The sequence below is a fragment of the Pollicipes pollicipes genome, unplaced genomic scaffold, assembly GCF_011947565.3.
Source record: "Pollicipes pollicipes isolate AB1234 unplaced genomic scaffold, Ppol_2.1 Scaffold_2555;HRSCAF=2994_pilon_pilon_pilon, whole genome shotgun sequence".
NCBI lineage: Eukaryota > Metazoa > Arthropoda > Thecostraca > Pollicipedomorpha > Pollicipedidae > Pollicipes > Pollicipes pollicipes.
This window is the reverse complement of record NW_023596136.1, coordinates 42,210,313-42,227,384: the sequence shown is the minus strand read 5'-3', so window position 1 is coordinate 42,227,384 and position 17,072 is coordinate 42,210,313. Positions and strand designations below refer to the sequence as shown.

Sequence of the window (17,072 nt, the reverse complement as noted above, 5' to 3'; positions counted from 1 at the left end):
TCCATGAAGTCAATTAAGCCGGGAACTCACAGCACACAGAGAATGTAAAGTGATCCAGGAGATGCTCGCCCCTGCCTGCACACCTCTGCGCAGTGTTGCCCCACACACACTCAGTGGAAGCGCGCGCCGGCGTGGCCGGCCACAACCCGCCCGCCACTCGGCCGCACCCCGCCCACCACTCGGCCGCACGCCGCCTGACACCGGGCCGCACCCCGCCCGCCACCGGGCCGCACCCCGCCCGCCACTCGGCCGCACCCCGCCTGCCGCCGGGCCGTACCTGTTCACGTCGATGGTCTCGCGCTCGGCCGTGGATCGGTTGATGACCCACTTGAAGCGCACCTTGGCCGGCTCCGAGGTGACCCGACACGTCACTTCCACCGGCCGGCCCGGCAGGAAGTAAAGCACCTGGCTGGGCTGCTCACAGCGCGGCGCGTCTGGCGAGCGGCACAGCGCGGCGTCACCAGCGGACGTCAGCACACCAGCCCTCCGGATGACGTCATCGAATGACGTCACCGCACGACATCATGGCGCCACGGCATCACATAACACCGCCGGTCGGCACCTCTGCACAGTGTGGCTGACTAACGTCATCATGTGACGTAACTATTGACGTCATCATGTCACGTACGTGCTGACGTCCTCGTATGACGAAAATGACTCATGTCATCATATGGCATAAATGACGAGCGTCAAAACATGTCGGCACTAGTTGATGTCATCGCATACCACTCTCCGACGTCATTGTACGACGGCACCGTATTAGATAGTTACGTCATAGTAGCTTCTGACGTTCTTGCATCAGTACGCGTGCTTACGTCAAGAAATGGCTAAGCCAACTGCCGCTCAATGTAAACGTCAGCACATCACCCTATTAAAAAGCCGGGAAAGTTGGGGATCGATGCTATCAGTGAATGACTCCATCATCTGATACCAGATGTGATTGGCAACATTATTACCAACACCCCAGTGAGAGTCTCAGCGTTCGGTAAGGAAGAGCGACTGCATGGACCGCTGCGGACTCAATTAATACCGGCCCGACTTGGAGCGACGCTATGCTGCAGCTAAGTATGCACGTTGGGGAACATGTTGTCAAAGACGATGTCTGGATGCCAGGACAATTTTGATAGAAACCCGATGTCGCACACAAGTTGCAGTTAGTGCTTTCCGATCTGAAGCCGTCGAAGACAGGCAGCGGCGCATAGCTTGAAGGGCAGGTACCATATCGGCTGACCACTGTCAGCTATTTCGGCAGTCTGCGATTTGTCATCAGGAGACACCAAAATCACCGGAGTCTTGTCCGACTGAGAAACCTAACAACCACTTAACCCAGGAGTTACCGTGGTATTTGTAACGTTGTCATTGACACATTTCAGTCACCTTTTCACGACCCAGTCATGAGCTGGATCGGCGCATTTGACGTTTTCTCAGAGAAACACGACATCTGATGTGACGTTAACCCCAAAAGACCATCGAAAAGTCAATGAAAGTGATCAAGGTCATTATATAAGCGATCCAAGCTCAGAAATCTCCGGACAGGAAGATGTGGTGCTCGCTGTGCCAACTATCTCAAACGGTCCCAGGCATGCCTCTGGCACAGAACGCAGGCTGTAGCTGCCTGTACTCCTCTCCTGACAAGGATTTATGCCACAAACAAGCTTATCCAGCATGGGAGCAGTCTTCGTCTGAAACACTCACCTTTTGATGTAAACTGAGTGTCATGAGCATCTGTGCACTGATGATGTGACCAAGACGATGAGAGCGGTGAACGCCGCGAAGTAGCTAGCATCGAATTCTCTGAACTGGTATACTGTCCCGCGCGACATTGACGCATTGCGGCACAGATCCCTGCCGCCGGATCAGACAAGCGGACAATGCGACAAAGATTGGTGCACGCTCGATTGGAGCAGGACGCGTACGATGTGCATGGGGTCACGTGATGTAAGTTCTATGTGCCACTTAATTAGCACAAAGCTTGCGGCAGTATCACTGACTGCCGCTGGTTTGGAAACTCATGCTTTTGTGCTCCTTGAAAGAACAACACTGGAATCGGCGTTTTACCACCGTTGTTTACCGCTGCCTGATGCGCAATGCATTTCCACCACATTTGCTGCGACACGGTCGTTTTCTTTCGCCCTTAAAGTTTAAAAACTCAAACGCTACAGCCGGCGCAGAAATGGTAAAGTGACGTCACGCAGATGATACGCCGTCCAGACTAACTGGACATACCTTCACGCTCGCCTAATTCCCTAAAATGAGCTGTGGGTAACATCTTTCTAAACATACATCATCACACCATTTAGGGCTAACACACGCGCACACACACACACACACACACACACACACACACACGCACACGCACACGCACACGCACACGCACACGCACACGCACACGCACACGCACACGCACACGCACACGCACACGCACACGCACACACACACACACACACACACACACACACACACACACACACATGTACATATATACATATATATGTACATATGTGTGTGTGTGTGCGTGTGTATACGCATAATATGTAAGGGTGCATATGTGTACTGCACATGCGCGTGCGGGTGTCCGTACTGCGCTAAAATAAGTTTGGAGCGTCGCTGGCTACAGCATCCGCCATATTCCCCGCCACATACTCAGGACGCTGGCAAAACACTGTTCCTGGTAGTAAGCGCGTCGCATTTCCTGAATCCGGCGGGCCAGCAATTCGGGAGCGGAGGTTTAGACCATTGCAGAGCAAATGGCACGCGAGAATGGCTGGCAGATAGTGCCAGTCCACGCGCGCGTCTGTCAGAGGTGGCAAAACCACCGGGAGATTGGGCCTCGCTGCCGCATTTAAAGGTATACGGAGATGGCGACTCGGTAGAAGGCAATCACGTTTGTTGCGGATGAAAACGCCCATTGGTGACAGCCTTGGGCAGCTTGCAAGTTTAGCAGCCTTAATGAAGTCTGTTGGCACGAAATGCTGAGAAACGTTTTAGAATTTGTAAGGTTGTTGCGCAGTTCCTACTTATAACGAAGAAAGTGACAACATATTTTTGCTAGGTGCCGATGATATTATAGACGCGAGTTCTTTGCCGCAAAAATACAATATCAAATGCAAATTGCATATGATTTTTAACGCTGTATCCTCTAAACGCTTAAAAAGATGAGGAATTTCGCACGATAAACATCGTAAGAACTGCTTATAACCAATACCCCGTTTGCAAAAGCCTACACACAGCCAAGTTCGTCCCTTTGCACGTCTAGAGCAAGCATCCGACACAAGAAGTGCTACTGGAGACGAGTTAGCACGCAAACTTGTCCCGGAGCTCGACAAATGCAGAAGAGGCGGCGTTTGCGGCGTGCCAACCGCGCCGAGAACGGCGCCCCGGGGACCCGTTGGCCAGCGGCAGGCTGATTGGAGCTGAGCACAACTGCCCGGCCGGCCAGCTGCCTGTCCCGGCGTGCAGCCGGCGCGGGGAGGCTGGGCTCGGGTCGGGCACTGTTCGCTGCTCCGGCCAGACTGGACGGCACCGTGACCCGGGGCGGCGCAGAAAAACTGTGATCTGTCCAGCGTCCGCTCGCAGCAACCGGCTTAGTGTCGCTGAGCATAAAGTTACGCGGACATGCGCGCAGCTCCCGGCAGTCGGTGTTCAACCACCACCGCAGTCCAACCAACGGGCAGTTCAACCACCACCGCAGTCCAACCACCGGGCAGTTCAACCACCATCGCAGTCCAACCACCGGGCAGTCCAAACACGGACTGCCAGGCAGTCGGCGGTTGGCTTCGGGTATTCTCCCAGACCAGCCGCAGACAGGTTTCGCCGCTGCTCAGCGGGGCCTGAGGACGGGGACCGGGGCAGGGGAGGGGACCGGGGGAGGCGAGGTCGCACTCCAGATGTGACTCACAGAGCACGTGCAGCGCGACGGGCCTGCTGCGGCTGCGGCCCTCGGCGTTGGCCGCCTGGCAGGCGTAGTCGCCAGACTGCGCCATCGACACGTTCGGCAGCACCAGGCTGTGGGCGGTGATGATGATACCCTCCTGGCGCGACGGCTCCAGCCACCGGCCCTGCCGGCAACGGGGTGATGGGGTTCACATCTGTTGGGCTATCGTAGGCTATCGGCAAGACTCTAAGTTTGTAAGCTCTCTGAATCGAAACGCAACGCAGGTGTGCTTCGGGTTTCGTTACGTGGGAAAAGTATAATGGAACATTAATGGGCATAGGGCCAATCACTGTACAAGTCCCGAAATAACAACATATTTGGTGTGCTTTTTATTTGCATTTTTGACACCTTGGCCTTACCTTGAAGGGTATGTTATACATTTGAGGATATTGAAGCAAACATCATTTCTGGTGAAATCAGCTCACCTATAACAATTAGCATGTCTTTAACTAGAAAAGGCCGCTCTAGACAGCAATTTTTTCTGTTAAGTTGGTATGCTTCTCAACAGATCATTGCATGATTACGTCAACCTACCTCGCACAACATTGAATGACAACTATTTAACCGCCATTATACCTGGAAATCGTGCTCACGAACGCCAGATATGAATGACTTGACAGATCTATTTTTCTTGCCCTTGATTGCTGCATGGTCAAAGGAATGGCAGGTTTTGAATTACATTCTTATGGCGTCATGGGTGCTTGGGCGGCCTTGAAATAGTCTTCTCGAAATAATTTGCACATCTGCACGGCGTGTAGCTCAGAAACTTTTAGGTCGTAAGAAATGCAGGGCTGTGAACGGCACTGAATCATTTTTAAGAGGGCTATTCAAGCTCAAAACCCCTTACCAATGTGAAACACTCCCTTTAAGCCTGTCAGCCTGCCGCTAATTCCCCATCCCCTCCGTCATATACGGCGCCACAAAACGTCGGTCACCGACCTGGGCTCCATGAGTTTTATGGTGTTCAGTTCGCCCTCGTTATGAATCACCTAGGGTTATTCCTCACAGATAGATATTGGACGCCTTGCGTAAAATCATTCAAAATTCATCTCTATAACATGATAGGGTACATACATACAAACGCATCCATATGCACACTGATGCATGCACATGCATAGATGAGCTGGAGCGACCCAGTGTCTAAAGGCGGCAGATCTGCGCCCTGGTCTCCAGCCTGTCCAGCCCGACTGCCCGGTCCTCCCGACCTCAGCGGGACGCCCGGTCGGTCCGCCCCGTCAGCGCTGCCGACTGTCGGTCGGTCCGCCCCGTCAGCGCTGCCGACTGTCGGTCGGTCCGCCCCGTCAGCGCTGCCGACTGCCGGTCGGTCCGCCCCGTCAGCGCTGCCGACTGTCGGCTGTCGGTCGGTCCGCCCCGTCAGCGCTGCCGACTGTCGGTCGGTCCGCCCCGTCAGCGCTGCCGACTGTCGGCAGTCACGGCGTGGCCGTGGCCCGAGCCCAACCGACCTTTCCACTTTTACCACCCGCGGACTAACAGCCGGCTAACTTCAGCGGCCGGGATCAATGAAAAACCGTCGGGCGGCGGCGCGGCGGCGTTTTATTCCATTTGCGGCCGGCCGAAAAGCGCGTGTCAGAGGCGACGGCCTGGCCGGCCTGAGCAGGGTGCCAGGAAACACTTGGTCCGCGCCGACCCCAGCCGGTACAGCGTGTTTACCGGACGACGCAGCTTCGTGTTGTGCGAGGATAAGATGAAAACACAAGCCGGGCCGGTGCACGAGCAATTATGGTGTTGTTGCCACGCTGGTCGTCACGTCTTTTTCCAGGAATTTGGTAAATATTGACCAGGTTTGCGTTCCACGCAGGTCCACAAGCTCTTAACCGGACTCTGTGACGCAGCGCAGCGGCATATTTCCACCGAAGCACCGTAATATCGCTTCCTTAGCGGAAAGTATGCTGCCTGCGTCATTTTCGCAGCTATGTCGTCATTAAGGACACAGTGCGGCTTTCTGGCCGACAAAATGGGGCGCTGAAGGTTATGGGGCTTCTTACCCAGCCTACTATACCTGGACACTCAAACATTACCTCTCCTTTCCTATTGATCAGCTGATTTTTAGTTGAGATTTCCTTTGGCCCAGGTCACGGTAACGCACCAGACATGCGCAGACAACCAACAGCGCGTCCGTTTCTCTTTTTCAACTGATCTTGGCCGCTGTTCCGTGGCGCTAATTTAGCGAGGTTTGACGAGAGACGGTGGAGTGGGAGGAGCCTTCCCTCAATCTTGAAACAAATGTTAAACGGCATTAGGGCATTGCATGATAAACAACGTGAAAGCAATGTCGCTTCGAACCTCACTTCCCGTCTCCGTCGCATCCGATCATTCGCAATCACCGCGTACGGCTTCAGCAGCACTACAAGAAGCAGAAGGCTCTCCCGATCAGTGGCGAGCCACCCGCCTCTTCAGAGACCACGGCGTGTTATTTGGCGCGGCTGCGCACAATCTGCAGCACAGCGGCGGCCCGGGTCGGCCGCGGTACGGGGGAGCCAGCTGGGGGTGACAGGTGCGCCGCGTGGTCCGCTGGCGGGGGGGGGGGGGGAGGAGCCATCGCGACGCAGCCGATGATGGATGCCGCATTGATTCACCGCCGGGGAGCGCGCCGGAAGGGTGGTGGGCGCCGGCGGGCGTTGCCGCCGCCGTTTGGGAACGCGGTGGCCGAAAGGTGACGACGATCGTTAAGGAAGTTGGTTAGCCTGACCTGGTGTTTTGCATACCGTTTTTTTTTTGTTCCTTGATCGGCGATTGATGAAGCGTGCCGACAACAATAGGTGATGCATCACAAGACCATCATTCTTCCTGATAGAAAATGGTATCCGACCGTGAACCCATGGGTTTGAAGCGGGGCTCGACGATAAATACCCGCTCAGAAAAATCTCTCGGCGAAAAATCAAAGGGAAAAGTGGGCGGCGGACCAACGATTTAATCTATCTCACATGTTTGGGCTTAAATCCTCGGCGTGGAGGCGCATTTACTCTTCACGGAGTTCACAGAGGAAAGCACAGCTAAGCACATATCAAGGTTTTTGGAGGAATTCTACCACAAGTTAGATTTCAACTAGTGAGATTTTGTGTGCATTAGCCATCTTTGCCAGGATATGTAATTGGTAACAGAGAGTAACATAAAGGCATTACAAACCATGCGCACGTTGCAGCGAAAAAACAGGTACAAAACACTTAACAAAAAGGCCATGCCACCAGAAAATATATTCGTGGGCTAAACGGACACGTGGCAGAAGAAATTCGGAATGGAAATTGGATGTTGACTGCATTTATTTCCCATGACGTGCTTGTCCTCCAGCGCATCCGTTTTAATCAATTTTATTACTTATGTGGTGAGGTTTATGTGCCTCTTTGTCACGTGTTTTGTTCTGCTTTATTGCTGCCATGTTCTAGGCTTTTTACACTCTTGACATTCTCTTCGTTGCTCATTTTATACACTAAGTGCAACAAATACATCCGAAGGCTCCGCAACTGGCAATTTGGTTGCGGAGTCAGCCATCCGGAAACCTTACGTTTGCCTTTAACTCCACGTCATTTAGACATTTAGGCAGTTAAACACGTTCTAAATTGAGAGCAAACTTTACGGACAACAGGATCAGGTGACGGTATTAAATGGGTGGAGATGGGTGGAGATACAGTCTCAGTCTCCCAGTGTGTAACCACTGCACCCGGTCTGCGGGCGGAGGGAGGCGGGGAGAGGGGGGGAGGGGGCGCCCGGCGCTGCAGAGAGCCGGTCGTCTCACCTTGTGTAGCCACTGCACCTGGTCCACGGGTGGATGGGCCTGGATGTTACACTCAAAGTAGACATCGTTGCCCTCTCTGATTCGATTGGGATCCAGGTTCCGACCGAACTCCAGGGTCACGATGGGCTTATCTGGAACAAAGTTCGGGTTAATTATCTCTCTGGTTGAAACTTTGTCGGAGGGCGTAACTGCAGATGCACAGCTCGCATATCCGGCGCCAGACAAGCCTGCCTGCGTAGAGAGCTATGACACGGACCTCTAAGTGGCGCCGGCCATATGTATCAGTTATACCAGACTTATGAGACAGACGAAATGAGAGGTTTCAACCAAAACTCAGCCACGTGTAATATACAGACGTGCAATCAGGATGACCGAAGGGGCCATCCCCCCTGTTTTTACTTACTATGCAGGCTGAACATCAATGGATTAAACCCATGCATGACAATACATGCGGATGATTTATCAAAAAGGTGGGTTTTCTGCACGCCCAAGTTTTTGGAACGTTGTTTGTGCGCATAGCGCAACTTTGTACATCTCCATGACACAGGGAGTCGAGTCGACGATATTCGATGATGATGATGATGATGATTTGGAGGGGCAAAGTCGACGACATTCACGGCTCGCACTTCAGATATGACGAGCTCACATCACAAACGCACAGGTTCGACGTCACGCAGCACGCTTATTAGTTCCAGTAGGTCGGCTGGTTAGAGTGCATGCCTTCCGATTAGCCCAACCGTGGCGGGGCGGGTTCGAGTCGCTTTTGGCGCTCATTATTTGCGATTGACTGGATGGCCCGCGACCGGCGGCAGCGGCCGCGGTAAAGGTCAGGTGACGTCAGACAGAAGGCAAGACGGATCATGCTCGGCGCTGCAATAAGTTAAGCTTTCGCCGTAATATTCTGTCGTTGATCCGGGATTTTGCATCCGGATGGTGGGATTAAAGGTAGCACTATGTCACACTATGTTATAGCTGGCACAGTCATGTCTGATAATCTGCCAACTGAAGCCAATTTCTCAAAACAGCCGTTGATGTGTTGTTGTCGCATACTTCTGTCACATTTCCTATAATGCGGTTCCTCAAAGCAAAAAAAAAAAGCAATGCGACTTTCATTTGCAAACAACTAGGCGAAGAAAAGTCCACAGAAAACGCATAACCTACGACAAAAATGTGAACCAACAATTTTCCTTTAGTTTTTCATGGGCATGCGCAAATGTACGACAAAGCGGGAGGGGGCCACGGGTTTTGTGTTGGGTGGGGATGGCACGATTTTCCTGGTGACCTCCTGGACACTATAGAGTTTCCTCACAGCGGGCCTTTCGAACAGTCATATTGAAAGGGAGGGTGGACACTACGGGCATATGCACTTTTATGAAATTGGTACATGTATCACACATTCAATACAATCATGCGATTGATACATTGATACATGATATCGTGTAAATAAATGTCGACCACTCCAACTTCAAGATACAGGGACCTTCTGATTATTCAACAAAGGGCCCTTCCTTCCCAAAACAGAGTCTTGTGTTACAGACAAGGGTCTCCTGATGTGTGTCGACGGGCCTCCTAAACCAAACACGATATTTCTAATTCACGAAGGGAGCCTCCAAGCATAACAAGTTCTCTCGTATCCACAAACAGAGCATCCTGATCCGGAACCATGACAATCTGATGCATGAAAGGGACGTCTTGTCCCAGGAAAGAGGCCTCCTGGATATTGAGGGTGCCTCCTAAGCCAGAACAGGGGCCTCCTGGTTGGTAACAGGGATCTTCCGGACGTGCAAACGGATCTCCGTAACAGATTTTGCTTGGGGAAACCACGAAACTTTTCCATAATCAAGAGCTTAGGTGTTGGACAAAAGCGAAAGGTTGGGCACCGGACAGGCAAAGCTGGCTAGGAATAGGTAGCGGATGGGTATGGGTGCAGCCCTCAAGTGGTGGGTGGAATGGAAAGATTATGTTATCATCGGAGGCCTCTATCCTCGAGTGACGGCGAATAGCCTTTTCAGCTAGAGCTCAATTAAATATTCGTAAAACATTCAGAACAGCATTAGTAGCAACTCAAGCTTTCCGGCACTTCGAGTGCGCGGTCATATAGCACCGCGGAAAATATTCAGAAATAATTCCGCGCATACCTAAGTGCACACCGTTCTACTCCACCGAAGGGAGCATTAAAGCTGGTCTAGGCACCACCCCCTGCCGCATAAGCATGCCCATTGGAAATAAGAGGCAGCGCTGCCAAGCCAGTAAGCATCCTCTGTTCGTGGGCGCGTGAGCACTGCATGCGTTGTTGGCTGGAAACCTTTTAGCCAAATGTGACTAGCCAACACAATATGAGCGCCCGGTATTTCAATCAGCTGATGGCTTTGCAGTTGATTTTTCATCGGCAAAAGAGGCAGCTGTATAACCTGAGACACAATAGTAATAATGATTTCACCTCTAAATAGGCTTTCGCTTCTTACAAGCGTCAGCTTAATGAGGCCCATTTTGAAATAGGTGATGTCAGTTAATCTTCAACTGGATTAAGGTAATCTAACTTAATGAATGCGTGTTTATAATATGCTACACCATACTTCAAGAATCACACAAACCATGTTTGAAAGGCGACAGACCGACGTTTTTGCTAACCACCAAAACGCTTTGCCCAGGCTTTAACGATAACAAATGAGCTGCCTTTTGAGACAGTGGACCCATCAGTCATTGATCTATCATTCCAGTTCAAATATCGCCCTTCGTCACCACATACGACCCACGCTTGCCGCCAGCATCTTGAGACGAGGTCAGCCACCAACACAACGGGCTAACTCGAACGCAGACAAGCTCAGCGTGAGCGCAGTGGAACAGCCGCCCAAAATGGCAGGGTACCAAACTGGGACACCCCTCACTTCCTCCCTGTCCTCTGTCTGGAGCCGCCTCTGGTCTGGCGCAGCGTCCACCGGCCCCGACGCAAGCGTGCGGACCGAGATCGCCGCCACCGATAAACGCCCGAGGCGTGCCGGCGGCGGCGGCGGCGCGGCCAGAAGCCCTGCGGCTGTCAGCGGTCGGCAGCGTCCCATTCTGCGGGACGGTGGTAGCGGCGGCCAGTTGGCAAGCCCGGATGGCCGGACGACGGCGTAACGAGACGGCAACAACGCGGGTACCGCCTCGATCTGGCCGTGCCCCAGCGCTGCAGCTGGGCGCACGCACCCACAGCGAGCCTGTACTGATGGCCTCGCAAGCAGGGGCGCATCCAGGAGTGGTGCAGCGTAGGACAGCGTGCAGTAAAGCATCGTTGGACTTGCGGCTAAGACAGCACGCAGCGTCGTCTCTTGCTCGTATGTAAGCTTGCTTAGCAAAAGCTTTTGCCCAGTGCATAAGCTTAAGCACGTAGTTAATGTCGCTGACTTTGAAATGCATGCATTCCAAACCCCAAACGATCATCGGTTACTGCCTGCCAGAGGCGAACAATTTGGCGCGGCGGTTTCCATCCCGCCGACTACAGTGACAGCCAGTCCGGAGTAAGCTGGTCTCAGTGGGGGTCAGGTCGTAGAAGCCTGGCCCGAATGGCTTCTGTCCCGGGTTTGGGCGGCCGGCCCCGGAGGGGGCGGCCACGATCGGCAGTTCATCGCCGTCCAGTCGGTGGGAGTTTTAAAAAGCCAAACTGTACAGCTTAAACAGCACCGTGCAGTAACGCGGGTCAAATGATATTTAGTTTGAACTGATCGTCCTGTGGGACGGTGGTATGAACACCAGAATGTTTAACGCGATTGATAGGCTCTAGCCACGAACTTGCGCGGTGCGACGTAAAGGTGACGTGTCTTAAAATTCCGCCTTGTGGGACTTGTCACAGGACGACACGGGAGCCGGAGCGCATCCCGAGACGTGCCGGTCGGCAGCCACCTGCGGACGACGGCCGGGGGGGTGGGGGGGTCGACTGTGAGCTGTCGTCGGGGAACGAGTCGGCCCAGTCTCCGCCCGACACGGGAGCCGGAGCGCATCCCGAGATGTGCCGATCGGCAGCCACCTCCGGACTGACGGCCGGGGAGGCGACTGTGAGCTCTCGTCGGAGAACGAGTCGGCCCAGTGCCCGCCTGAGCCCGTCCCCTCCCCCCCCCCCCCCCCACCGCTGCCACTCAGGACCAGCTGAACGGGTTCGGCTGCGGCGTCAGGGCCAGGGACAGAGTACGATACGATAGGCTTGGTGCCTCGCTGTGTTTGGTGTTTGGCCATGGATAACATGCTTAGCAGCATAAAGTCGACGCTCGCACGTGTTGTCCCTCACCTGCTGAGCTAAAGCAAACCCCTGATTGTTTTGAGCCCAATTTTGCTCTGTGCGTCGGCACATATGCCATGCGAATGGTGATATACGATGTAAGCACTACACCCATTGGCGTGGGATACATTCACGCACATAATTATTGAAACAAAAAGGAGTGCTTCAGTGACAAATATCAAATTATTGGCATTGCTCCTTTATTTAAATCCTTGTCCTGCTAGGGGAGTGCTGCAACCTCCTCAGGATGTTGAGAATACCTTTCCGGAATGTTGTGCAATCACACCTAAATTTTCGGTAGCCTATGGGGCAGACATTGTTCGTGTTTTGACATGAAAAAACACGTTTCTCTCTCTTCTTATTCCGGATCAGCGGCAATTTTTCAGGAACAATGCACGGCGATCTTCGGCAGCCGCGGACGGTGGGCGGCAACTGAAATGCCGCGGAACGAGCGCGGCGGGCCGACATTGTTGCATTAACGGAATCATATACCTCATACTCAAAATGCATACACATATACACCATTGTACTCAGAGTTCAACGACAAAACGCGCCTGTTTGAGTTTCGTGTCGTCACAAGGCATGGTCTCGTAGGTATGATGTAAAGCTAAAAAGTGCGATTTTGCGGAAAATTCAACCTTTGATTGCCTCAGTGGGGCCATAAGTGACCTAAAACATGCCTAATACCAATTGCGAGATCTCGTTGACACCAAACACAGGTGTTTCTCGCTGAGCTCCATCTTTATTTGTTTGAAAACACCAGGTGGGTGGCCTCACTCCTCCCACCTCACCCCCCCCCCCCTCAGTCCGCCTTATGAAAACGGGGAATCCGGGCGAAGTTTAAAGCAACACCTGCATGGCCAATCTAAATTTTGTTTGATAATCAATGCACAGGTCAAGCGTGTCTGACAGCGAGCAGCCCCCCCCCCCCCCCCCCAAGATCCGATATCTGGCAAAGATACCAAATGGCCAATTACACGGATTTGAGTACCGTTTTGGTCCCTGTTTTAACAGGCCAGTTCTCACCGACCTCATCTGTCCGCTCGAATAATGACGTCGCGCGTGGTGAGAAGAGTGGGCGAACTGTAAAACAGTGGAACTCTGGTAATCACGCAATCTCCGCAAATCGCCGAAGTTATGCATACGGATTAGCATGCCGCCCGCGTATGGTGGGTAATTGCTGAGAAAAGGCTGTGGCGGTACGAATGGAGAGCTCATTTCAGTCTGGTAAAAGGCATCATTCCTCTTCCTCCTTTCTCTGTCTCTGTCTCTGTCTCTGTCTCTGTCTCTGTCCCTGCCCCTGTCTCTGTCCCTGCCCCTGTCTCTGTCTCTATCTCTGTCTCTATCTCTGACTCTATTTCTCTCTCTCTTGCTCTCTCCCCCTCTCTTCCTCTCTCTCCATATTCCCTCCCCTCTTTCTCTTTCCTTTTCTCTTTCTCTCTCCCTGTCAAAGAAGAAGAAGGCAGTGGGGAAGAGGAGAACGAAAAAGAAAAAAATGAGAAGAAAAGAGAGAGAGAGGAGAGAGAAAAGAAGGAAAAGAGAAAGAAGAAGAGGGGAAGAAAGAGGAGAAGAAAACGAAGAACGTGATAGATTAACTACAGATCCGCAGTGCACTACTTACCTTGGTGGGCAGCGAGAATGGATGTAATAGAATGAATGTAACATTGTAGTATGCCCCATATCAGCCTATCGGTACTACCGGGATTAAGTGACAATGAATTCATATTGAATCTAAACTGAATGTTTCCTCCGAACACTTGGTTTTCAATGAACGTTACAGGTAGTGGATCATTAATCCGCCAGACCATCCACTGTCACGCCGGTTCCCCCGCTCCAGCCCCCCCCCCCCCCCCGACCTCCCACACACCTCTGAGTACAGTCGAAGTCGCCGCTATGGCATCGGCGCCAGGCTCGGGGGGCAGTTTGTCAGCCGATTCGGTGCCGCCGGGCCCCGCGTGGCGGGCGGCCGTCCCGCGCGCCGTAAATATCAGCGGCGGCGGCGGCACCTCGGCGGCGGTGGGCCGGACCCGAGCAGCGCCGCTCAGTGGCTCCCCGGGGCACAGGCGGTGTCGCCGCCGCATCCGGCCGGCGTCCAGGTGAGCGTCGGCCCCCTAATCGATGTCTTCCGGCTCAGAAGAGCGAGCGGTACCGCCGCCGACTCCCAGGCTGGCTTGGCGGATGTTGGGGGCGTGGAGCAGTGCAACAGTGGAAGGATGTGGGTGCTGCCCGGGGATCGGCTGCCTGGTTTGCCAGCGTGCAAACGGTATCTGTCGGGCCTCCTCTGTGTTCCAGTCCGAGCTGGTGACAGCGCGGCCAAGTGTGTTTGAATGGACTTGCCTGGACTTGCGCGCCCCACAACAATACAAACCAGTGTGCATGCACATCTTTGCGATGCAATATGGTTTGGCCGCTATCAACTCGTAAAATAGATGCTAGCTTCCCCAAAAAACAATTATAAGCACGAAATGTTAGCTTGACGGTAAAATAGCTGAAGCATTTTGGGGCTATAATATATCACAGAAAACATGAGCGTATGAATGTCCGAGAAAGTGTGCGTATATGGAAAGAGGGGGCAATTCCAACTTTCGGGTGGATCATTTCCATGCATCACAGTAGGAATGATAGGATTCTCAAGAAGTGGAGATACACGGTCCCCTGCTCCCCTTGCTCGTACGCCTATGACGAACAATTACAATTAATTATTGGGTTTGGTGCACAGTGGATCCATCCACGCCAACCAGCGTGCTAATCGGACCGCCCGTCACGCGAAGAACTCAAAAGGTTTGTCACGTGCCAGAATGAACTTCGTGCTGGAGCGCCCTAAACTACACGCCGACAATTTACTGGCAAAACCATCGGACCGAACCGACTGCCGCAGCCGGCACCAAGCCGCAGTGTGCCAGCGGGCTGAGATTGACCTGTCACTCGGCACCGGGGCTGGAGGTCAGAACACGGCGACCGCCCGCCGCCGACTCCGGCAGGCACCGGGGCTGGGGGTCAGAGGGGCGGCGACCGCTCGCCGCCGACTCAGGCAGGCACCTGGGCTGGGGGTCAGAGGTGTGGCGACCGCCCGCCGCCGACTCCGGCAGGCACCGGGGCTGGAGGTCAAAGGAGCGGCGGGCGTTCGCCGCCGACTCCGGCCGCACCAGCCGTACCGTCATCCCTCGCCACACTGGGCCAATGTCCTCGATGGACTTTGACACCTACCCCATCTGAAGTGCATTTCACGGTCACAGTTAGAAGCAGTGGCGGATCCAGAAGGGTGGTGAATGGGCCATGCCTCCCCTTGGGTAAAAGAGGCACTAAAATCTCAGGTGAATTAGCACCAAAAGCCTCATTTCGAGCCCACATAACCTTTATCTGCAATATGCACCAAAGTTCAGGGGCACCATAAGCCGTCCGACATTTTCAGTTTAGCATAAGTAATAAAGGAAAGTTGATCTCTAAAAATAGAATGCACTAAACCTGGCGGGCAATTTCGACGCAATCTATTTCAACGATTACAAACTAAAAATACCCCTCATAAAAAGTCGAAATCCGGAGACTTCTTTGTGAGGGGGAGGGGGGGGGGGACGCCAGTCTCCAGAACACACCGCAATGAAGCGTGGCCCCTCCCTTGACAAAATCCTTGATCCGTCCCCAGGTATCAGTACTTGGCCAAGCTGTTTCCACCGTTCCTGGCCAGAATACGCCGCCATCGTCCCTGCCAGACTACGTCACTGCCCCTGAAAAGACTGATACCGGTCCCGGCCAAAATACGCCACCGTCGTCCATGCCTGACTACGTCACTGTCCCTGATAAGACTGGCACCATCCCCGGCCAGAATATGCCGCCATCGTCCCTGTCAGACTAAGCCACTGTCCCTGAAATCACTGATACCGGTCCCGGCCCAAATACTCTACCGTTGTCCCTGCCTGACCGCGGCACTGTCCCTGACAGGACTGGCACCATCCCCGGCCGGAATACGCTGCCATCGTCCCAGCCAGACTGCGTCACTGTCCCTGATAAGACTGACACCAGCTTGGTTAGACTGCGGTAGCGCCCCTGACTGAATTGCTTTTGGCAGCCGCAGTGGGCGGTGCCTGGCCAGGCTGCTGCCGCCCGGCACGGGTAGACAGCGTCACTACGTTCCTGCCCAAGCCACGGCGCCGCCGTCGCCGGCTGGACCGGAGCCTGTCGCGTGCAGTGAAGGCCGACCTTTCCGCAAGATAAATGGGAGCGAGCCATGCCACGTGTGAGCTTCCCTGATTTACTTCCATCGTATCACGGCGCTGCCGATCGTACCAGCCCGCGTAAAGCAGAGCGCATCCTCGCGTCCCTGTCATCAGCGCGACATTGGGCCGACAGCGAGATCAGCGCTCACCAACGGCGTCAGCGAAAGCCACAATTAACGTCTGGTAGTTATGGCCCAGGTGTGAATAACAGCGCACGTTGAGTACCACGGCGCGAACGCACCGAGTGCTTCCATATGCGGTAGTACGGCCGAAAGCAAAAATGCGACCCTTCATCCTGTTTATCACCGTCGATGGATCAACTGGTTGCATTATTTATAGGCAACGCATCCTCCATATTTGGGTTACTAACATTAAGCTCAAGGCCAGCAGTCACGGGCGGCTAGCTGGTGATTGGAGGGAACGAGAGGAAAGTACGGGAAATGAAGTGTGTTTCAGGTCATGCTTTCCATGCACCGCCAGAGGCATGATATTCATTTCAGAATCATTGGGGGACGCACCCGTCCCACCAACCCTTTCCCGCATGGTGGTATGCACTTACCACACGCGGTCATGCTGAAAAAGTCATAGCTTGCTGCGAGGTCTGAAAAGAGCAGAGATCCAAGCCCTTTGTATGGCAATTTGTGTTCTCCTTGTTTGTTTTGGATTTAGGGCAACCGAGACGCAAAGCCGGAGACACCGCGCATAAACTTGAGGTAGCCCGACTATCTGGCGTCCGTTCCACGTTCACACGTTCATACGTCAAACGTCACACGTCACACGGAGAACTAACTCCGCCAGACCTGCAACCACCGCCCCCCTCTCCCCCCCCCCCGCAGGATTGTCACTAGGGACTACACGGCAGCAGAGCAATAGCTCGTTAATTTTCGTTTTCGTCCAACTTGAAACAGCACACGA

General features: G+C 53.6%; 1 protein-coding gene across 1 annotated transcript in view; it reads right to left on the bottom strand.

Moving 5' to 3' along the window:
• Positions 1–17,072, bottom strand: part of LOC119101481 (hemicentin-1) — a 69,788-nt gene that overhangs the window by 24,042 nt on the left and 28,674 nt on the right. The window contains exons 7-9 of the mRNA XM_037224824.1: positions 7,689–7,819; positions 3,899–4,058; positions 278–434 (exon numbers count right to left, since the gene is read on the bottom strand). Of these exons, the coding sequence (XP_037080719.1) occupies positions 278–434; positions 3,899–4,058; positions 7,689–7,819 (448 nt within the window). The remainder of the gene's footprint in view (positions 1–277; positions 435–3,898; positions 4,059–7,688; positions 7,820–17,072) is intronic.